The following is a 24,395-nucleotide window of genomic DNA, read 5'->3' as shown; positions in this document are numbered from 1 at the left end:
TTCTGGTTGGTGGGGGCGGGGAGAGGGCTGGGCCAGGGCCGGAGCTGAGGTTTTACGACGCAATTCAGGGCGCAAAGCCTGCTGGGGGTTGTAGTTCGTCTTTTTGTTCGTTTTATCCTCTTGGACCGGGGTCCCTAATCCGGCCTAGAATGTTGGTGACAGAATCATCTTTCGGTGAGGGGCAAATTTAATTTTCTTTTCATTTCATAACTTCTAAAAATAATTCTATTAGGACAGATTTGACATTTGTTATTCAACACAGTCTTAAATTATAACTCGTTTGCTCAGTATTTTGTGTCGACATACATCATTATTACTTTCTTTTCTTCCCTAAATCCTGCCTGCCAGCATACAGAATTTTAGTTCCCCCACCAGGGATGGAACCCGTACCTCTTGGAGTGGAAGTGCAGGAGTCTTAACCGCTGCACTGCCAGGGAAGTCCCTACATACATTATTGTATTTCAGGACTCCAACAATCTTGTGAGACAACTGGGTCATGAATGAGGAAACTGAACAAAAGTCATCCAGCTATTAAGTAACAGGAACTAAAGCCCAGTTATTTTTGTGCAACGTTCTTTTCTTGTATTGCAACTACATAAGAACTGTTGTGTCTGACTCTTTGTGGGGCCCCATGGACTATAGCCCTCCAGACTCCTCTGTCCTTGGAATTTTCCAAGCAAGAATACTACAGCAGAGTCTCCACTTCCCCCCTAACCACGATCCACCCCGCCTCCCCGCGCGGACGGAGCCGAGGGGGCGGGGAGGGGAGGCTCCCTTCCTAGGAGCGTTTGTAGAGCTCGGAAGCAGCTCGCCGGGGTTTGATAGTCCACATGTTTAAGTCTAACAGAAGAAAACAAAAATCACTGGATATGAAGTTATGAGACAGACCCAAATCTACATCTCCATCCTCAGGGCACCACTTTCAGATAAAAACATAGACCTGAATGGCATCATCCAGTATCCAAGGAAACCATGCACTGGGGTGTATACTGAGCAGGATCAAGACAAGGGTGTTTTTCTTAAGAGCCACTGATTTAGTCAATTATCAAAAATCACATTATAATAAATGCTATTCTAAGAATTTTGATTAACCTTTAAATAAATGTTGCTTTGAAAAAAAGAAAAAAGAATACTGCAGCAGGTTGTCATATCCTTTTCCAGGGGATCTTCTCAACCCAGAGTGCCCCATCTATGTAAAAAGCTTATGTAGAGGAGACTATAGTCTCAGTGATTTAGACCTGGATATTAGAGTGGCCAAGTAATAATTTCAATTGAGTAGTGATTTTGTTTTTTGGGTTTTTTTTTTTATTAGTTTTAAAATGTTCATTTTTTTTTCTTACTGAAATATAGTGATTTACAATATTATGTAAGTTTCAGGGATACAACATAGTGATTCATAAGTTTTAAAGACTATACTCCATTTATAGTTATTATAAAATATTGGCTATATTCCCAGTGCTGTGCAATATATCTTTGTAACTTACTTATTTTATACCCAGTAGTTTGTACTTCTTAATTCCTAACCCCTACCAGGCTCCTCCTACCTTCCCTGTCCACACTGGTAACACTAGTTTGTTTTCTGTATCTGAGAGTTTGTTTGTTTGTTTCCTTCTTTCTTTTGAGAATCTGTTTCTTTTTTGTTATATTCACTACTGTGTTTTATATCTTAGATTTCATATATAAATGATAACATAGTATTGAGCAATGATTTTGAAGTTACCTTTATTTCAAATTCATTTTGTCTCCCCCAACAGCACAGTAGTGTTCTTTGCAAATAGCAGTAATTGATGTTTTTTGGCTAACTACACAAACGCAAGCTTACAAATATTGTGCAGAATGCCTGGCAAGGCAAGTAAGAAGAACAAGAACAAAAATATGAAAAATAGCTTGCTTAAGCACTTACTGCTCAAGTCTGGCAAGCTAATAAGTCTGTTACTGTTTCATGAATGCTGAAAAAAGATCCAAGATTCCTGGGTCAGAGACAAAGGAATTTTATTCATGACAGGAGCAACAACTTCAGCCCCTTTGTATTAATTCCTCTTGCCCCACCACGTGCCACGAGGATGACATGAAGGCTCAAATGAATGCTGTGCACTTGGTGGACTTAAACTCTACAGCTGAGGAACACTGAGCTTGGGGAACCTACACCATTCTGTAGGGAGTAGTAAGCAAACGTATTCTTTATCCTGGAGGGAGAGCTAATTTCATTCCTCACATCTGCTCACTGTGAACATAACCCTGAGAAATGAGCCTGGTAAAAACTGGTCAGGGCCTTGCGTTCTTGTCATATGCAGGAAGGTGGATGTGAGTACGTGCGTGCTCAGTTGTGTCTGACTTATTGCAACCTTATGGACTGTAGCCTGCCAGGCTCCTCTGACCATGGAAATTTTCAGGCAAGAATACTGGAACAGGTTGCCATTTCCTACTCCAGGGGATCTTCCCAACCCAGGGATCAAACCCACGTCTCTAGCAGGTTCTTTACTAATGTGCCACCTGCGATGCCCCAGGAAGGTGGGTAAAAAGCATAAAAAACCCATGAAGGACTGTCTCTCTCCACATTATTATGTGCCAAACACTAAGCACTCAGTGCTAAACACTTTATATCTATAATCTCATTTAGTCCTCACAACTCTTTAATGTCTTGTATCTCATAGATTAAGTAAACAGGCAGAGAGAGCTCACACAGCTAACAAGCTGTGAATCTAGGAAAAACAACAGGGATACATAGTTAGAAGAGAATAAAAGTTAATTTACAGAGGTTTGATGACTTGTAAAAACAACAAGCAACCCCTCCAAATAATTTATGGACTATACAGGCATAGGCAGGGGGAAAGCAGTAGAATAGGGAATTCCCTGCTGACTCTGCTTTCACAGCTGAGGGTGCTGGTTCAGCCCCTGGTCAGGGAACTAAGATCCCACAAGCCAAGAGATGCAGCCAAAAAAACAACCCCAGTAGAATAACTAAGATATCTTATTAAAATGTCAGATGAGGACTCAGTTATTATATTATAACATAAAATTAATGTGCCATATTTTATAACCAAGCTAACGAAGAGGGATCTTGATTAGTTAAATAAATATGGAAATGAATAGAAGTTAGAATGAGAATCTTGCTCCAAAATAATAATGGCATTTAGATTGAACATGAATCATTTGGTTTGAACAGAGCACTGGATGGGAAGAAATTTATCCAACAAAGCAAGGCATCAGAGAAAGGAAAAGAGAACTTCCACTAAAAGAGCTGGGCTCTTTTTTTTTCTTCATTTGTGTATTTGTCAAAGATATACTGATTGTCTATCTGCTTTACACTCTGTAATAGTGGCTAGGGATCCAAACATGATATCTACAAACTCCATGGAGGCAATATGACATGATCAAACCTACAAATGTGCACTCTCCTTGATCTGTCAGTTCCGCTTGTAGGAGTTCACTCTACTGTCACACTTGCACGTGTGTGAAATGACATTTTTGTGAAGTTAGTCATTGCAGTATTGTTTGTCTTCACAAAAGCTAGGAAATGATGTTCATTGGTTAAGATACAGCCACAATGGAAAACTGAAAAACTGTAATTAAAGAATAAGGAAGTTCTTTACTAAAGAGGAATGACCTCACGGACACTATACACAATAAAATGAAAAGGTGCAGTCTGTAGAGTATGATACCACTTCTGCATAAAAGGGAACCATAGATATGTTTTTGTCTCTAGCAGTATTCACAAGAAGGTCTTCCCAGGTTTCACAGTAGTAAAGAATCCGCCTGCTAATTCAGAAGACGCAGGAAACTCAGGTGCAATCCCTGGATTGGGAATATCCCCTGGAGTAGGAAATGGCAAACCACTCCAGTATTCTTGCCTGGAAAATTCCTTGGACAGAGGAGCCTGGCAGGCTACAGTCCATGAGGTCGCAAAGAGTCAGACAAGACTAAGCCCATACGCAACACATTCACAGGAAACCAGTAACATCGATTGCCTCTGGGAAGGGGGACTGGACAACTATGGGGAGCAGGGAGGACAGGAGTGGGAGACATTTCACGCTATGCCATTTTGTAAGTTCCTTTAGATAGATGAATGTGTTGCCTGCTCACAAAATAAATACAGAAAGAAAGAAAGAAAATACTTAGAAGGATCAGATCAGAAGAAAAGGTGGTCAGAGCATCAATATCGGAAAATAAGACACCATTTCCACTCTCAAGAATCTGGCAAGAGAGACAGCAAAAGAAAAAGTGATTACAGTACAAGCCTTGGCACTCCGGAGCAATGAGAGCTGTGACGGAGGCTGCACCAGCTGCTAAGAGTACCCGGCGGAGAGGGCTTCCGCATGGAACGGCTGACTGGTCATAGATGAGTTAGCCAGGCAGGGAAGGGTAGTGGTGGAAGGACATTCTGCCAAGGCAGAGAGATTTTTTTTTTCAGCTTTTTATTTTGTATGGTGTGTAACTGACTAATGATATTGTGGCAGTTTTAGGTGAGCATCAAAGGGACTCAGCCATGTATACACATGTATCCATTCTTCCCCAAACTTTCCTCCCACCCAGGCCACCACACAACACTGAGCAGAGTTCCATGTGCTGTATTGTCGGCCCTTGACAGCTATCCATTTTATATTTTATTTTATTTTTTTATTATTATTTTTTCACTTCCAGAGGCGTAAGTCTGAAGTTTTATTGAGGACAAAGTTATGTTCCGTAGAAATGACAGCTGAATAAAAAAGGACAAGTGGCTCCTGGATTTAAGAGGTCATTGTTCCAGATTAGAGGGATTAAAAGTTGAAAGATGTTACCTGGAGTTAAAGTACATAGGAAAGATAACAGGCATTTTACAGCGGCAGAGCATTTAAACATTCCTGGCGATGGCACCCCACTCCAGTACTCTTGCCTAGAAAATCCCATGGACGGAGGAGCCTGGTAGGCTGCAGTCCACCGGGTCGCTAAGAGTCAGGCACGACTGAGCGACTTCACTTTCACTTTTCACTTTCATGCACTGGAGAAGGAAATGGCAACCCACTCCAGTGTTCTTCTCGGGAGAATCCCAGGGACAGGGGAGCCTGGTGGGCTGCCATCTATGGGGTCACACAGAGTCGGATACGACTGAAGTGACTTAGCAGTTGCAAGCTGAAAAGAAAGGCTCAAGAATTGTAGTTTGTTACATTAGAGTGGTAAAAAGCCAAAAAGAGGTAGAGGCACCAAGCACAGTTCACCCCTTTTTCTCTGGTAAAAAACAAAAAGAATTTCCCAAAGGGCTAGGTTTTGAGTGTTTCAGCTAGACATCTCCGGATCACACAATTTTCAAATGCAACATCTGTCCTGGATATATCAAAAAACTATCTTCTTTTATTCTGCCAATGCGTAGATCAATGTGACGGTTCAGGTGTTCTCCAGAAGTTCGCAGTTTCTTACCAGAGTCTCCTCTTATGACTCTGTGGTGTGGGCATCAACAGCTTTCCTCTTTCTAGGTAAGGAGTCCTTATATTCAGCACTGTGGACTTCAAACTTGGAAACTACCTTCATTTTATTTCACAAACTAGCTATTTATCACATCTAATCTGGGACATGCAATTGAAACTGATGTAGCCTCCCTACCCTTAGTCACCTGGTGGACCGAAGATCCTGCCCAACTTACTGAGAAGCAATAAACTGCATGTGGCAAACAGCTACCACTCAGAAGTGGAAATCACTGCTAAACTTTAGATTATAGCTGCTGCTAAGTCACTTCAGTCGTATCCGACTCTGTGTGACTCCATAGACTGCAGCCCACCAGGCTCCCCCGTCCCTGGGATTCTCCAGGCAAGAACACTGGAGTGGGTTGCCATTTCCTTCTCCAATGCATGAAAGTGAAAAGTGAAAGTGAAGTCGCTCAGTCGTGTCCGACTCTTCGAGACCCCATGGACCGCAGCCTACCAGGCTCCTCTGTCCATGGGATTTTCCAGGCAAGAGTACCGGAGTGGGATGCCATCGCCTTCTCCGTAGATTATAGCTAATTTTGCTCAAATGCATAGTGAGAGATGATTCAGGCAACACAGCAGATACCATTATCTACACATGCATTTCTCATCTTTCAGACAAAAGTTGGAATACCTCTAAAAATCACTGAATAAAAATTTCCTGTTAAGTATATAGTGTTATTTATTTTGAAGCATTACTTTTTTATAGCAATACTTAAGAACGGGCTTGATCCTTAAAGCCTTACTCCAGTGAAAATAGATCTCCTTGTTGACATCTCTCTTATCCTTTTTCCAGCATACAATGCCTTCCTAAACAAGATACAGACATTTTCGGTTGTTTACATACCAACTCTAGGTACACAGTCAGGTAAAGAATCATCATCTGTATCTCGAAAAATTCAGGTATCACCCTCATTCACCTCTGTTCATCCTTCTGTTTCCTTTCCTCCTTTGCTTCTAGGTTCTTACACATCCACACGTTCTCCCCCTCCGTTCATGAGTCCACAACCCCCACCAGCTCAGAATCAGCTGCAACACTGGCTGTGGAGTATAAGACCCTAACCTCTGCTTGGACAAGTCTTTAACTATAGGGGACTGGAGATTTCTAGCCCCAGATCAGGTGCCTAGCAGCACTCATACACCTCCAAACAAGGCTTCTGAGAACTGTAAATAAAGTATCCTAAGCTGTTTTATATTAAAGTGGTGTGTTGGATTGCGTTTTAAGTATCAACTCTCAGTTCTTAATTCTAAGAAAACATAAAAAAGTGAAAGGAAATACCCCATTTACATACTATTCCAGTTTTTTAATCAAGCTCTGCAGATTTACTCCATGAACCCAGGGATAGCAATGTCCCAAATGGACTTTTTAAGTACTTGGCCACTTGCTTGCCCCAGACTCTAGAGTGACTCTAGAGTCCACACTACTGGTTGCCCCTGAATAGCTTCCTAGCAGTAAAATAAGACAATAGACAGGATGTATCCAAAAGGTGTTTATTGGGATGGTTTCCCATTCATCTTGATAGAAGGTACTTTTAGTGCTGCTTCCGTCTGAAGGAGCATCCTTCTGTAAGCCTTGCTCTTCCTCCTTCAGGCTGACGGAGGAGAGTAGAGCAGCCAACACACAAAACTACTACTGTTTGTGCATGGCTAAAGACAGTGGTGATTTTATAGCATTCAAGACATTTTACATCCATGAAATAGGAATTGGGGCTCTGCACCAGGCACTTCTTGTGTTTCTTCTTCTCCTCTTCTGGAGAGGGATAAAGAAGACTCTTTGCGAGAGGCATGTTCTCATGAGGTTGTCACTGCTGAAAAGTTATCCGTTTTAAATGTGGCAGGACACACAGAGATTTGTAAGAACACAGAGCAGTGTGAGAACTGCAAGCTACAGCAGAGGTGACAGGGAGGAAGCGGGCACAGAGGAGACAGGGGAAATGGGCAAGAGTCAGATCCGGGAGGGTTTCAGATACTGAAGAGGGTGCCCAGGAGTTTGCATGTCATTCCAAATCACTTGGGGGCCTCTGAATGTTTTTGAGCAGAGCAGCAGTATCATCAGATCTGTGCTTCAGAAGGTTTATTCTGTGTAGTGTGGAGATAGAATGAGATAGATCAGTTAAGAAGCGACTGCAGTGATTCAGGTGAGAATTGATGAGACTCAAGCTAGGGCAGTGGTGATGGAAGGGAGAAAAGCTAAAGAAAAAGGACTTGGTGATTATTTGGCTCTCAGGTGGGTGGGGGAGGAAAGAATGATGACTTACCAGTGGAATTCTTTAACAGCAGGTATGAAACGGAAGAGGAAAAAGTTTGGGCGGAAAGATAATGAATTCAGTTTGGGGTATGTTGGGTTTGAGGGGCCTGCAGGAGACCCAAGAAGAACTGATCAGTTACTGGTTGGATGCATGAGTCTGGCATTGGGGGAAAGGGTCTGGGCTGGAGCATAGATTTGGGAGCCATCCGTCCTGGGTGGGGCTCCTGAGAGTCCCAAGGCAGAGGGGTAGTGAGTGAGAGAAGGACCAAGGTCAGAGCCCAGAGAATGCTCTCCCTCGTCAAATTTAGGAGACTTTAAGAGGAAGGAGATCGGGGGAAAGACTGAGAAAGAGGAGTCAGAGAGTTGGGGGACCCAGAGAGAGCAGGGACTCGAAAGTTGATGAAGCTACCTTTGGAAATAGGACACTTTGCAGAGCACCTAGCCAAGCGCGTGGTTAGTCCTCACAATAACTAGGTAAATAAAAGCGTTTTTGAGAAACTAAACTTGGATAACCAGCAGACCCCAATCACACTGCTAGCTAATAGCACAACTGAATCTGCTCTCCATTATCCAGCTTCCTTTTTGGTTTGTTTTTTTTTTAAAGTTCTTCCTATCCTTTATGATGTACAAAGTCAGCAGGTTTCCGTTAGCTTTTGTGTACTGTGAGGAGAACCCCACCTCCACACCATCACTCATATAGTTCTTTGGTCCTTGATGGCCTGCCTCTTCTCTTCCCCTCTTTGCTGGTCTAACTTCTATTCATCCTTCAAACTGTAGCCTAAGTCCCTCCACGAAACCTCCCCCGAGGATTCCAGTTTACTCTGATCCCTCTCTCTTTTTTAAATTCCTGCAGCAAATACACCTTTCTGTGACCCCATCACCCCCTCAGTGAGTCACCTGCTTGTGTAATTCCCTTGCCTTGAGTGTGGGCGGGACCTGTAACTGGCTTCTAGGCAGTAGAACATGGCGAAGGTAATGGCGTGTCACTCCCAGGGCTACAGACACGTTATATAACACTCCTTTCTTGCTGACTGGAGTGAGAGTCCCTTGCTGGCCCTGAAGAACTCTGCCATGTTGTGAACGGCCTGTGGAGAAGGCTCGTGGGAGGAACTGCAGGAGCCTCTAGCATCTGAGAGTTGCCCCCTGTGGACAGCAAGAAAATAGGACCCTCAGTCCTATATCTGCAAGAAATTGTTACAACCACCTCATGAGCTTGGAGGAGGATCCTGGCTTCCACTCGGGAACATAACCCCTCCAATGCCTTGTTGCAGGCTTGTGAGACCCTAAAGAGAACTGAGCTAAACTGAACCCAGAATCCTGGATCACAAAACTTGTGAGATTATGTGTGTGGTCTTAAACTGCTGGATTTGTGGTAACCTGTTCCATGATAATAGGTAATAAATGTTGCATCTATGGTCAGTTTAGATTGTAACAGTGTATTACCTAGTTTAGCTTTACCTTTCCAATCTGAAAGTAAGCTTCTTAAAAATGAGGAACTTGTCCCACGTGACTTGTCACGCCCTCAGAGTGTATCATAGCGAGAGGCACTAGGGAAGAAGTTCAACAGGGTGGATAGCGTGTTAGTTAAGGAAAGGACTATAAAGTGGCTAATAATATCTGCTGCCTAGCGACATGGTGGGAGCAAATGGGAATATGTGGGAAACACCTAACATAATACTTAGCACAGGCTATTATTAAGAATGCTAATAAATACCACATCTAGGCCCGTTTCCTCATCTTGCTGATAAAGAACTAGCTGTCTCCACCATCACCCTTTGAAAAAGGAAATAGACCCAGAAAGGTAACAATGACTGTCAAAAGTCACTCAGTAAATCAGTGGCTAGCACCCAATCCTAAGTAGAAAAATGACACGATTTGAATGAGGAGATAAGGCATGTCATATCCCATGAAGTCATCGATTGAAGAAAACAGAAAGAGGACCCCTTTTTTAGGCCTCTGCCCGAATTCTGACTCTTCTTTCTTTTTCACTATCTTTCTGTACTTTTTTTCTGTGAAGACCATGTGGAAAAACACCTTTTTTTTTAGTAAACTCAGTAACTGATTTGCAAGAACAGATAATTCCGAGACTGGACGCTTCCCAAGCTACCTTGGTAAAGAATCCGCCTGCAATGTGGGAGACCTGAGTTCGATCCCTGGGTTGGGAAGATCGCCTGGAGGAGGGCATAGCAATCCGCTCCATATTCTTGCCTCTAGAATCCCCAGGGACAGAGGAGCCTGGTGGGCTACAGCCCATGGGGCAGCAGAGTCGGACAGGACTAAGCAACTGAGCACAGCACAGAGGCTCCCCAGGTGGCCCGAGTGGTAAAGAACCCGCCAGCCAGTGCAGGAGACAGAAGAGACCCAGGTTCAGTCCCTGGCTCGGGAAGATCCCCTGGAGAAGGAAACTGCAACCCACTCCAGTATTCTTGCCTGGAAACCCCACGGACAGAGGAGCCTGGTGGGCTACAGTCCATAGGGTTGCAAAAGAATCTGACAAAACTGAAGTGACTTAGCACAGAGGGTTTATGGGGGCTTCCCAGGTGGCTTAAGCAAAAAAGAGAATTTGTTGGTTCACATAGCTAAGAAAGACACTGAGTATTTCTGTTAAATGTAGCTGCGTCACAAACCATCCCAAAGTTTAGTGATATAGCACCATCATTTTATTATTCTATGGACTGTATGGGTCAGGAATTCAGATAGGATACATAGAGGTGACTTGTCCCTGCCCCTCGATACCTGGAACCTCAGTTGGGAAGACTGAGGCTCAAGGTGACTCAATGCCTGTGTTCATCTGGATATGTTTCATTTCTGGTTGAGGCTGTCTGTCTGCTGGGACCTCATCTAGGGCTGTTGGCATGACCCCTATGGGCTCTTCATGTAGCTCCTGGCTTCTTCAAGCACGGTACCTGGGTTCCAAAGTCAGAAGTCCCGAGAAAATAAAGCAATAGTGTATGGCATTTTTATGATTCACTGTCAGAAGTCACATAGCACCACTTCCACCATACATTTTCAGATCAAGTGGTCACAAAGGTCTGTCCAGGTGCAAAAGGCAGGGATACAGATACCACCACTCCACAGAAGGAGTGCCAATGTTGCACTGTAATTAGAGTACGTGGGATGGGATATATCGTGGTGGCCATTTCTGAAGAAAATGATCTGCCACTCTGGGGTAGTTCACAGATTCAAAACAAATGCTATAGGAGCCTGGGCCTTAAGGTCTGACACAGAGAACTCGAGGTCGCTTCCCTCTTTTTCTTCTGCCTTTTGTTTCTGCTCAATTCTGTTTCTCTATCTATTAGCAAAAAAAAAAAAAAAAAAACCTGACCTTGTTTTTCTCAGCATCTGTATATAATTTTCTAGGGAAGGACTCTGGCCATTCCTTGAGTCATGTGCCTACCACTTGGACTGATTGAAGTTGCCTGGAGAATGAAGGACTATGATTATCCAAACTTGGATCACATGCCCAGCTCACATGCCTAAGAGAAAGTTTGCTGGGTAGACTCTAAAGAATCCAATCGGCCACAAGTTCACTGTAAGTGAGCACTGATGTCAGCTCAGTGTGTAATTCTGTTAGGACCCTGTCAGCTTTCTGTAGTTGCAGTATTTCAAACCCTTTACCTAGTCATCTTCATATCACGCCCTTGTCTTCCACTTTGTCATACACCATCTGAGATTTCCTGGGTTTCTCATTGGAGAGAAAAGCTCCCTGGCTCTTACAGCTATACTGACTGACTTTTTTTCTTTATCCCTCTCACCACACCTGACCATCGTATTTCAAAGGACCATTCTCAGATAAAAATTTTCTCCATCCTTCCAGTTGCAACTTCCTACACAAATTTCACTCTGTTATTTGTGTCTCTCTCCATTTTCTCCCATATCTCCCCACCTCTTTCTTTTTTCAAAATCAAACTCAATTTTTCAGGAGTACTTTTTCCTAGAAATCTTTTCCCAGAGCCAACAGTTCAGAAATAATACAGTAGGATGGGCTTTCTCATAATAAAAAGACCAATGCTGCCTCAATAGCATCATCCAGTGGAAAAGCTTGTGAAACTTGGGTCATCTGCACTGGTTCTTATTTACCTTTAATCCTTAACAAGTTACTCAGTATGCTTTTGGCTGCAAGTACGGAAAATGCAAAAGTGGTTTAAATAAAAAGGAAATGTATGATCTCACATAAACAGCAAGACTAAAGGTGGGGCGTTCCAAAGTTGGTTAATTCAGAAGCTCATTCACATCATAAAGGATCCAGATTCCTTCCATCTTCCCCTCTGCCATCTTCAGTGTATTATCTGGGTGATGTGGCTAACTCTCCTCATGGAGGCAAGATGGCTGCTAAACTCCAGGCACCACTTCACACATGGCCACCATACTGAGAAGCAGCAAATAGGAACTGTGTATTTGTCCAAGCAAAGAAATCCTTTTTAGAATCCTTACATCAGCGTTCTCTCATGTCTCATAGGCTCGAAGTGTATCACTTGCTAATCCCCTCTATCAATCTTTGGCAAAGGGACTGAAATTACTGTGAATGACTCAAATGCATCCAGACTTACTCCTAGGGCTAAAAGTACCCTCTTCCCTGTGTACATACCTTGCTTGTGAATAGCAGGACAAAATTTGGGACTTGCCAAAATAAAGAAGGGGGAAAGGGAAGGGGGACCGGGCAGAATAGATCTGGATCAGTAGCCACGTGTTTCTTATGCACTGAACTTCTCTTAACTTAGTTTGTCCAACTATAAACTAGACATGATAGTATCTACTTCATCTATATGTAGAGATACTTTTAGAAATAAGATTTTTCACAAGAACGCTTTTATGAAAAGAGTTTAATTAAAAAACAGGTTCTAGGATTATCGAATTCATGCAGACAGAAAGAAAGGTAGTTTCCTGGGGCTTAAAAGATCTTCATGACCCAGATAATCATGATGGTGTAATCACTTACCTAAAGCCAGACATCCTGGAATGTGAAGTCAAGTGGGCCTTAGGAAGCATCACTACAAACAAAGCTAGTGGAAGTGATGGAATTCCAGTTGAGCTATTTCAAATCCTGAAAGATGATGCTGTGAAAGTGCTGCACTCAATATGCCAGCACATTTGGAAAACTCAGCAGTGGCCACAGGCCTGGAAAAGGTCAACTTTCATTCCAGTCCCAAAGAAAGGCAATGCCAAGGAATGCTCAAACTACCGCACAGTTGCACTCATCTCACATGCTAGTAAAGTCATGCTCAAAATTCTCCAAGCCAAGCTTCAGCAATACATGAACCGTGAACTTCCTGATGTTCAAGCTGGTTTTAGAAACAGCAGAGGAACCAGAGATCAAATTGCCAACATCCACTGGATCATGGAAAAAGCAAGAGAGTTCCAGAAAAACATCTATTTCTGCTTTATTGACTATAGTCAATAAAGTCAAAGCCTTTGACTGTGTGGATCAGTATAAACTGTGGAAAATTCTGAAAGAGATGGGAATACCGGACCATCTGACCTGCCTCTTGAGAAACCTATATGCAGGTCAGGAAGCAACAGTTAGAACTGGACATGGAACAACAGACTGGTTTCAAATAGGAAAAGGAGTACGTCAAGGCTGTATATTGTCACCCTGCTTATTTAACTTCTATGCAGAGTACATCATGAGAAATGCTGAGCTGGATGAAGCACAAACTGGAATCAAGATTGCTGGGAGAAATATCAATAACCTCAGATATGCAGATGACACCACCCTTATGGCAGAAACTGAAGAGGAACTAAAAAGCCTCTTGATGAAAGTGAAAGAGCAGAGTGAAAAAATTGGCTTAAAACCCAACATTCAGAAAACGAAGATCATGGCATCTGGTCCCATCACTTCATGGGAAATAGATGGGGAAACATTGTCAGACTTTATTTTTGGGGGCTCCAAAATCACTGCAGATGGTGACTGTAGCCATGAAATTAAAAAATGCTTACTCCTTGGAAGGAAAGTTATGACCAACCTAGACAGCATATTCAAAAGCAGAGACATTACTTTGTCAACAAAGGTCCGTCTAGTCAAGGCTATGTTTTTTCCAGTAGTCATGTATGGATACAAGAGTTGGACTGTGAAGAAAGCTGAGCGCCAAAGAATTGATGCTTTTGAACTGTGGTGTTGGAGAAGACTCTTGAGAGTCCCTTGGACTGCAAGGAGATCCAACCAGTCCATTCTCAAGGAGATCAGTCCTGGGTGTTCTTTGGAAGGACTGATGCTAAAGCTGAAACTCCAGTACTTTGGCCACCTCAGGCAAAGAGTTGACTCATTGGCAAAGACTCTGGTGCTGGGAGGGATTGGGGGCAGGAGGAGAAGGGGACGACAGAAGATGAGATGGCTGGATGGCATCACGGACTTGATGGACGTGAGTCTGAGTGAACTCCGGGAGTTGGTGATGGACAGGGAGGCCTGGCGTGCTGCAATTCATGGGATCGCAAAGAGTAGAACACTACTGAGCTGAACTGAACTGAATGGGGGAGGAAATGGGGAGTTAGTGTTTAATGGATACAGAGTTTCAGTAAGAGAGGTTGAAAAAATTCTGGAGGCAGAGGACAGTTGCATAACAACATGAAAATACTTAATGCCATGGAAAGGTGTACTTAAGGAGGGTTAAAATGGTAAGTTCTATGTTGTGTATATTCTATCACCAAAAAATGTAATAAAACAGAGAGTCTATTTAAGATATGTTATTGTTCAGTTGCTAAGTTGTATCCGACTCTTTGCAACCCCATGGACTGCAGCACTGCAGGCTCCTCAGTCCTCCACTATCTCCCAGAGTTTGCTCAAATTCATGTCTACTGAGTCAGTGATACTATCTAACCATCTCACTCTCTGCTGCCTCCTTCTCCTTTTGCCTTCAATCTTTCCCAGCATCAGAGGTTTTTCCAGTGAGTTGGCTTTTTGCATCAAGTGGCCAAAGTATTGGAGCTTTAGCATCAGTCCATCCAGTGAAAATTCAGGGTTGATTTCCTTTAATCAAGAGTGTTCAGCACCACGATTCAAAAGCATCAATAGAGCAAAGATAGTGCGCTAAGCTTGAAAAAAGTACAATATAAATTCTTGGTACCTTAATGTTGAACTTTTGCTTAGTTTGAATTCTGGGTGGGAACCATTTCCCAGCCTCAGCTATCACTTCTGTCCAAATCGTGTGCCATTCTCTCCTCTCACCTCACATTAGCAGTTATTGTGACCAAGGCATAGATCAAGAAATTCCATCTCCAAAACATGCCCAGAATGCAATCAGCCACGATTCCCACTTACTTGCCCTTTGAAGGTTACTTTCCCCTTCCTTCTTTTGTATTCTAGTCCTTTTCCATATAACTGGCTCTCCCCATGTCCATGCCAAGAGGCTTTGGGACAAGGAGGCAGAGAGGAAGACTTGGAGCCAGAGAGAAGCACAAGCACAGAGCACCAGCGGGTGTTGGCAGCTCTCGCAAAATCTATTTACTGACGGCACATATGTACTAATATTTACTGATCCCTCAGATGTTTGCAAATGAGGCAAAGCTGTGAGGAGCTGTGTAGAGAAGTGGTAGCTATGTTTCCAACCCCAACACCCATTTCTGGAGGACCAGGTAATTCCACGTGCAGCTACTAAAGCTTCCGCCCCGTGTCCAATGCCCAGAGCTGGGCAGTTCTATTACATAAACTTGAAAACAGAGATCATCTATTTGTATTTGTTTGTTTTGTTTGTTTGTTGGCCACGGCATGCAGGATCTTATCACCAGGGACTGAGCCTCTGCTACCTGCAATGGAGGTGCGGAGTCCTAACCACTGCACTGCCAGGAAAGTCCTGTCATTTATTCATATTTATCTTACTCACTCTGGATGGTCTTTTCCAAAACGTTTAGATTATAAAGACCTTCAACATGGAGCACTCACCACTCCATTAAATTCATGTCTCAGAGCTTAATCACACTATCAGAAGGTGTCTCCTTCCATATAACTTTCTACTGTAATTAAAATGGATTCTGGGCAAATGGCCTCCATCAAATTTTGAGTGATGTGTGCCTTCCAATGCAATTGAATGTTAGCAATCAGTTATATGCGTTTAGCTCCTGGTACTAGGCGAGCGCCCCAGGGCTCCCTCCAGGAATGATTTTCTTTTGTTCAGTGATCCTGGTTGGTCACCTTGCAAAACACCCGGCTGGTTACAGGAAAGAGAATCCATTTCTGTTCCGCCAGCCTTGACTGAGTTTGCGCAGTAAGCAATGGGCCAGGACTGAGGACACAGAGAGAATTTCTCAACTCCTGCCCTTTAGGAATTCTCAAGTCTGCGGGGGAAAAGCAGACGTGAAAACAATGACTGCACAGGGTGATAAGCTTTGAACCAGCTGCTCTGGGAGCACTGATAAAGGATGATTAACTGTCTGGGGATTCTCTGGGGAGTTAGGGAAGTTTTCACCAAACAGTGTCATTGAATGGGGTTTTGAAGGATGGGTAAAAGTTTGCTGAGCTTCCCTGATAGCTCAGTTGGTAAAGAATCCACCTGCAATGCAGGAGACCCCGGGTAAACTCCTGGGTCAGGAAGATCCGCTGGAGAAGGGATAGGCTACCCACTCTAGTATTCTTGGTCTTCCCTTGTGGCTCAGCTGGTAACGAATCCAGCTGCAATGCAGGAGACCTGGATTCGATCCCTGGGTTGGGAAGATTCCCTAGAGAAGGGAAAGGCTACCCACTCCAGTATTCTGGCCTGGAGAATTCTACGGACTGTATGCTGCTGCTGCTGCTAAGTCGCTTCAGTCGTGTCCAACTCTGTGCGACCCCATAGACCGCAGCCCACCAGGCTCCTCCGTCCCTGGGATTCTCCAGGCAAGAACACTGGAGTGGGTTGCCATTTCCTTCTCCAATGCATGAAAGTGAAAAGTGAAAGTGAAGTCACTCAGTCGTGTCCAACTCTTAGCGACCCCATGGAATGTAGCCCAGCAGGCTCCTCCATCCATGAGATTTTCCAGGCAAGAGTACTGGAGTGGGGTGCCATTGTTAGCCCATGGCAAGGAGTCAGACCCCACTGAGCGACTTTCACTTTCTCTTTCACAAGTTTGCTGGAAAGCTAAAGCAGGGAAAGGATTTCCAGGCAGAGGCATATGCAAAGGCAGAGAGATGAGGAAGGACGTGGTGTGTTTCGGAAACAACTGGCAAGGTGGCAGACGCTCAGAAATGAGGCGAGTAAGCTAGTGGGCAGTTTAATCCCAACCATGACCCCTCCTTGACCCTGGGGGAGGGAGGCAAGAGACAAAGCTCTAGTTCTATTGCTGGTGAATAAGCAGTGTTATCTTTCTATAGAAACCTCATATCCTTATATATCCTTTTCTGTGGGTGTTCTAGGTATTTTGCAAGGTTATATTCTACTAGAAACTGTCTTCTCAAGGAATCAAATTCTTTTATATATTTAAAAAGACCCTTGAGCAGGCCATGTGGAATTTTTGGCTGCTGAGTTGATCTGAAATGTGATTATTCCTGAATGGAACCCTGAAGAGAACAAGATGGGCCAGTGCCCCACAGTCCTTACCCCCCTCACTGAACTCCCTCTCCATCCTTTCAGACCCCTCACATGCCCAGGCTGGTGCTCTTCATTCAATACACACATGATAATTTTGGTTATTTTCATCCTTTCCAGAAAAATTGATTGATTAAGTGTTGGTTTAGCTGAGCTTTCTGGAAACTTCCAGAGCCAATTCTTTCTTGAGTAAGAGCTTATTAAACATGAGCAGAATGAACAGAGACTTCTCAAGGAACTCTAAGAAATGATGGTCTAACACACAAGCCTTACAGATGAGTTTTAACAATCATCTTTCTGCCTGCTAAAAATTTTGTTCAGTCCCTTAGTTGTGTCTGATTCTTTGCGACCCCATGGACTGCAACATGCCAGGCTGCCCTATCCTTCACTATCTCCCAGAGTTTTGCTCAGATTCATCTCCATTGACTCAGTGATGCTATCTAACCATCTAACCATCTCATCCTCTGCCGCCCTCTTCTCCTGCCCTCAATCTTTCCCAGCATCAGGGTTTTTTCCAATGAATCACATCAGGTGACAACATATTGGAGCTTCAGCTTCAGCATCAGTCCTTCCAATGAATATTCAGGGTTGATTTCCTTTAGGATTGCTGGTTTGATCTCCTTGCAGTCCAAGGGACTCTCAAGAGTCTTCTCCAGCACCACCGTTCAAAAGCACCAATTCTTTTCTCCCAACTCCCAGCTCTTTTCCAAGCACTGCCTCTGATGATGTGAGCTGTAGGCAACTTAAACAAGGACAGAGATACGTTTTCAATTTTTCATAAAATATTTACTTTCCTAGAATCCCAATTCTTTTTAGGCCCAGGCTTTCATCTTTCATCTTTCTGGTGCTAGACTTAATTTGCAAAACTGCTCCCATATCTCACCATAACCTGGCTGGCTGCCCTTCACTAAATAAGTGAGTTTGGGATTTACAACAGGAAAGCTCCAGGGGCCAGGCAAGGTCTGTGGAGAGTGGTTGCTTTTCTTCCTGTGAGGCCCACGGTAGGCGGTGCTCAAGGACCTGCTGCCCTCTTGTGGTTGCAGCCTGGGGTGTAGTAGCACCTCCTCTTGGCAAACAAAAAAACCTCCTCCAGTTTTCAAGTTCACTGGCTGAACATTGTAGGGCCCTTTCCACCCTCACCCCTACAAAGATCCATGTAATTTTAGAACTGGAAGAGGCCTGGGGCCAGCCCTATTTTTTGATGGTGGAGCTTGTATTTTCTTAAGAGGAGGAGCCCAAAGATAAGAGAGATTTGGTCATTTAGTTAAGGACACACCCTAGTTAGAGAAGTCATCTGGAATGGAACACTCACGCTCATTAGAAGACAAGAAAGCTAAAAGAAGTTGCCAGCTGAAATTTAGAAAGACAGCGGCTGCTAAAGAGTGGCAGATGCAGTGAGTCAGCTGAGTCTGGAGGATCTGGTGGGCTTCTCTCCATCCGTCAGTGACCACTCCTCCCATTTTCTACTTGCCAAGGAAAGCTGCCTTGTCATTTCACACAGGCCTTTTTTGAACACTGCCTTATGCCAAGGACGCAGCACTCCAGTGCACGAGATCAGGACTTTCGTCCAAGCTTCACTTTTTAATTACTCATACCTCACTCCCACTTTGGGGCCTCAGTTTTCTCCTCTGAAAAATGAGGGAGTTGGATTGGATGTTTTCTCTTTTTTTAATTTATTTATTTATTTTCATTGGAGGATACTTACACTATTGTGATGCTTTTTGCCATACATCAGTATGAATACATGGGTCCCCTCCATCCTGAAGCCTCCTCCCACCTCCCTCCCCACCCCATCCCTCCAGGTTATCACAGAGCACCAGCTTTGGGTATATGGCTTCATACATCAAACTCGCACTGGTTATGTATTTTACATATAGTAATGTAGGATTGCTGGTTCATATGGTGGTTTTATTCCTATTTATTTACTATCTCCATACTGTTCTCCATAGTGGCTGCACCAGTCTGCATTCCCACCAACAGTACAAGAGGGGTTCCCTTTTCTACATACCCTCTCCAGCATTTATTGTTTGTAGACCTTTTGATGATGACCATTCTGACTGGTGTAAGATACCTCCTTGTCATTTTTTTTTTTTCCTCCTTGTCATTTTGATTTGCATTTCTCTAATAATGAGTGATGTTGAGCATCTTTTCATGTGTTTATTAGCCATCTGTATGTCTTTGGAGAAACGTCTCTTCAGGTCTTCTACCCACTTTTTGATTGGGTTGTTCATTTTTCTGGTATTGAGCAGCATGAGCTGCTTGTATATTTTGGAGATTAATTCTTTGTCAGCTGTTTTGTTTGCTATTATTTTCTCCCATTCTGAGGGCTGTCTTTTCACCTTGCGTATAGTTTCTTTCACTGCTTTTAAGTTCAATTAGGTCCCATTTGTTTATTCTTGGATTGGATGTTTTCTAAAGTTTCCTTTGGTATTGATAGTTTATGATTGTCTGTTTGCCTCTTGGCATAGGAATATCTGGTGGCACTGTTAAACTTGGGAGAAACTTGAGGGCTGAGTCTGTATCTTTTCCTCTTCACATCCCCAAAGCCTAACCCAAACCACGGACATATTACATGCTCGAAAATATTTGTTAACAATAATTAGCATATTCTGGGACATCCCTGGTTGTCCAGTGGCTAAGACTCTGTGTCAAATGCAGAGGGCCCAGATTTGATCCCTGGTCAGGAAACTAGATCCCACATGACACTAGGAAGACCACCCCCATCCCACAGCTAAGACCCGGAACAACCAAATAAATAAATAGATATTTAGAATAGCAATAATAATAATAAGCATATTCAGTATATACTGACACTGCCAGAAACATTACATAGGATATTTAGATATGGTTTTGTATTGACAGTCACCACACCTGTGAGGTTATAAAGCGCAGCATTAAGCACAGGGACTGTGGGACCAGATTGTCGATGACCGACTTCTGGTTCCATACTTCCTACGTGTGCATCCTTTCTCTGTGTCTCAGTTTCCTCGTTTGTAAAATGAGAATTAAACAGCAGTGCCTAGCACATAAGTTCTCAGTAAATGTTCTCACTAGGTAGACATGGCTGTCTTGATTTTATGGACGAGGAAATTAAAACTGGTGGGGTGAGCTCACGTCTGACTCTTTGTGACCCCATGGACTATAGCCTGCCAGGCTCTTCTGTCCATGGGATTTTCCAGGCAAGAATACTGGAGTGGGTTGTCATGCCTTCCTCCAGGGGATCTTCCCAACTCAGAGATCAAACCCACGTCTCTTATATCTCCTGCTTGGCTGGCAGGTTCTTTACCACAAGTGCCACCTGGGAAGCCCCCTTTACCACACTACCTGGGACCAATTAAGAGAGAAGATGAAAACAATTCAAAACAAAAAACAGAGGTAAGTGCCCTCTTCAGTACGGAAGAGAATACAGATTTCTTCTAATCAGTGAGGATTTACAGAGCATATACTTTGTGGCAGGACCAGGGCCAGGCACTGTGGGGATTAAATATTTCCTTGACCTTTCAAAGCTTGCAATCTAGTTGGTGAAACAAACATATGCAAAATCTGGATTATAATATTATAATTATTACATCCTAATAGAAGATGATATAGGTTATTTGTGTTAATTGATTGCAGAAATAGAACACACAGCACAGGCTTGAGAATTCTGGGAAGGCTTCCTAGACGAGGAACTCAGGCTGTCTTGAACCATGCTTAAGGTTTCCCGATATTGTCTTTGATTCTTTTCTCTCCATCTCTGTAGATCTGGTTGGTCATTCACCAAGGCCTATTGGTTCTTTCCAAATGATTCTCACACCAGTCCTTTACTTTCAAGTCCAGTGGCCATAATTCTAGTTCAGCCCCTCATTATTTCATGCCTGGAAGTACCCTAATAATCTATTAACTTCTCTCTTTGCTGCCAACCTCTACCTTTTCAGTCTGTGCCATCTACCTTTTTTTGATTAACCTTTGTATTTTATGATGTCACTCCTATGATTCATTCATCCCAACTTCCATTCAACTAATATTTATTATTGAGCATCTGCTGGGTTCTAGGCATCACTCTTTATGTACTAAGGTATTCAGTATTGAACAAGATAGGCAAGGAAGAACCCTGCCCACCCTGGGATGTGTATATTAGTTTTTTAAAACTCCAAAGGACTGGGCTTCCCTGATGGTCCAGTGGTTAAGACTCCACACTCCCAAAGCAAGGGGCATGAGTCCTCTCCCAGGTAGAGGAACTAACTTTCTGCATGCCACACAGTGCAACCAAAATAAGTAAATTAATTAAATAAAATTAAAATTCCAGCGATGTGGCTTACCTCCCCCTAACCTCCTACTACTTTCCAGCGGGATCTTCAGCCAGGCTCACCACCCTCCCACATGCCTCATTTATTTCCAACTCAAGCTTTCTTTGTGTCCTTTCTCTTTGAACCTTCCTGTGCCCAACCCCTCAGGGTCTAGTTCTAGCTCTCCCTCCTCCAACCTTCTCTGCTTTTCTCTTATAGCACAGACTGCCTCTCTCATATCCGCACCTCACATGTTCCATTATCTATTTCTATTCATATCATTTCTATCCATTTTTGTTCCACAACATGGTATTTTTTTCCCCTCTTCCCATCTGATAAGACCCTAAGCTTCTGGAGGACTACAGAATGTTCTATGTTTTTCCATCCTGCCCTCCCCTAGCACCCAGCACAATACTGTCTAAATAATAGTTTTTTCTCTTCCTTTTCTTCCTCATTTTTTTTCCTCCTAACAATAACAATTAACATCTGTAAAACACTTCACATAGTGCTCTCATGTACATTATAAATCCATAAACTGCACAATACCCTTGTATCAATTATCCATAAATATTTAATGGATTAAGAGGTCAAAAGAAGAAGCCATTTCTGGTGAAGGAAATAACACCAGCAAATGTACAAGGGAGTAATGATCCTGGCATGAGTGGAAGGCAGTATGGGAAAACAGCCTTGCTGGAAAGGGAAGGCTGAACCCTATAGAAAATTTGGAAAATGAAGAATAAAGATAACAAAAAACAAACAGAAGAATAAATCCTGCCTGAACACTAACATGATTAGTAGTTAGGTATGTTTATTTCTAGCCTTTTGGAGAAATTTTTTTTTTTTTTGCAAAGCTGAAATAAGTATCCATAAAATTTTGTGTCCTACTTTTTTTCACTTAACATTCTAAGCGCAGTTCCCTGATGTGACATAAAGGCCATTTGTAAATGCATAATATTCCAGAGTGGCTGCATCCGCAGGTACTTGTCCATTTCTTTTATATTGGACACATTGTTTCCCATTTTATGCTATTATTAATGTAAGAAGCACAAATCTCTTGTGCAGAGAGAAGAAATGGAAGGAGATGGGTCCTTGGTGAGACCTCAAACTGTTCCGTGAAGGCTCACTTAAGCCTAAAAAGTCTCTGGATTTTCTAGTCACCTGAGCCAATCAAACTGATCCTTTATTGCTTAACCCAACTGAGCTGCATTTTCTCTGATTTGCAACCCACCTAACGCAAGGACTCCAAGGGCAGGACGGTGCTTGTCTGGCTCACTGTCGTAACCCTACCTCAATCCTCAGTCCAAGGCATGGAGTAGGAGCCTCATAAAAATGTGCAGAAAAAAGAATATGAACTCTTGCATGAATTATCCATTCTAATCCTCACTGTTGATCTCTAAGCATCTTGGTACTTTTATCATTTTTAGCTTATCAATAAAAACATTACCTCTTCATCATATTTGCCACTAATAATTCCTCATATTTTGGCCTATTTTAGTTTTTTAATTTAGAACTCTTACATTTTTATGAACTAAAATATTTTCATTCATGGCCTTTATTTCTGTTTTTTTAACTGAGACGCAATTGACATATACTTTCCTGACCTTTAATAGTAAAATGCTAAATAGATCTCTCAGAGTAGACATTCAGTTATATTTTCTTCCAGTTTTCCTACAGTTAAGGTATAATATTTAATTTCTTTGATTTACCTAGAACTTATTCAGGTATACTGTTTAAGGTTAGAATTCTTTTTTTGTTTTCTAGATTCTTAACCAATTGTTCAAATACCTTTTCCCCACTGAGTTGCAATGCTTCTTTTATCCTTTTTTAATGCTTCTATAAAACTGGGTCTACTTCTGCCTTTGCAAGCGTGTTAAATTGATGTGTAAGCCATGTAATGTTTCAGTATCCCCAAGGCTAATAATCCCCTAATTAAACTCTGTCTTCAAAATTTCCTTTGCCATCTCCCTTGTTTATTTTTCCAGATGAAATTTGAAAATAATTATATCCGATTCTAAAAGGACTCTATTGGAATTTTCATTATAATTACACAAAGCCTAAAAGTAAATTAAGGAAGAAATGACATCTTTACAATTTTAACTTTGCCATCTGGGAAAGCTTTTCTTCATTAAGTTTCCCATATTTCTCAACAAAATATGGTCATTTTTCTCACATAGATCACTGACACTTCAAATAAAGTTCATTTCTTGGTATATTGTATTGACTATTTTTTATTTTAGATTGCTTTCTAATTGGGAAAATACTTGTGCATGTAGGGCAACGTGCTAGCTTGTCAAGACAGTCCACTTGACACTCACATTGTCAACTCATCCTTTTCTTTCTTATCCATGTGCCTGCAGGTACCACCCACACGTCTGAGTTCTGCCCTCTGGAGCTAGATGGAATAAAACCGCACCTCCTTCTATGAGACAGATTTTCATCTCTTCGGAGACTGCTATCATATCTCCATCAGCCTTCTTTTGTCCTGACTAAATAAACCCATCTGGTAGGATGAAAATAGTATCTGGGAAAAATTCAAATGACGGTGCTGAGGAGAGTAGATGTAGGGTAGGTTGGGCTAGAGGCGAGGGGCCAGTAAGGTTTCGGTGGTAATCCAGGCTGACAGAGATGGGCTACAGGGACTGCCCTGGCAGTCCAGTGGTTAAGGCTTTGAGTTTCCAATGTAGGGGGCACAGGTGTGATTCCTGGTCAGGGAAATACTGTATCAATAAGATCCTGCATGACATGCAGCATGACCGAGAGAGAGAGAGAGAGAGAGAGAGAGAGAGAGAGAGAGAGAGAGAGATGGGGTGCAATGAGACTGCGAACATGAGAAAGGGAAGGTCTGGGATATTTCTCAACAGAGGAAACATTAGGACGTGTTGACAAACTAGATATAAGGGATAAAGAAATGGAAATAAGAGTCAAAAGTGGCTTTAAATTTCTGGTT

General features: G+C 42.7%; 1 protein-coding gene and 1 long non-coding RNA gene across 2 annotated transcripts; one reads left to right on the top strand and one right to left on the bottom strand.

Moving 5' to 3' along the window:
- Positions 1-97: 97 nt before the first annotated feature.
- Positions 98-23,873, top strand: LOC105613573 (uncharacterized). Its single transcript, XR_003590704.3, has 3 exons — positions 98-174; positions 11,047-11,218; positions 23,806-23,873. It is a non-coding gene; the product is annotated as an uncharacterized LOC105613573 (long non-coding RNA).
- LOC105613572 (small ribosomal subunit protein eS27-like) lies at positions 6,916-15,021 on the bottom strand. Its single transcript, XM_042255959.2, has one exon. It carries the CDS (start codon positions 7,223-7,225, stop codon positions 6,971-6,973), a length of 255 nt encoding a protein of 84 aa, XP_042111893.1. The 5' UTR covers positions 7,226-15,021; the 3' UTR covers positions 6,916-6,970.
- Positions 23,874-24,395: the final 522 nt, after the last annotated feature.

This window comes from Ovis aries, chromosome 1 (genome assembly GCF_016772045.2).
Source record: "Ovis aries strain OAR_USU_Benz2616 breed Rambouillet chromosome 1, ARS-UI_Ramb_v3.0, whole genome shotgun sequence".
Classification (NCBI taxonomy): domain Eukaryota; kingdom Metazoa; phylum Chordata; class Mammalia; order Artiodactyla; family Bovidae; genus Ovis; species Ovis aries.
This window is presented reverse-complemented; position numbering and strand designations above follow the sequence as displayed.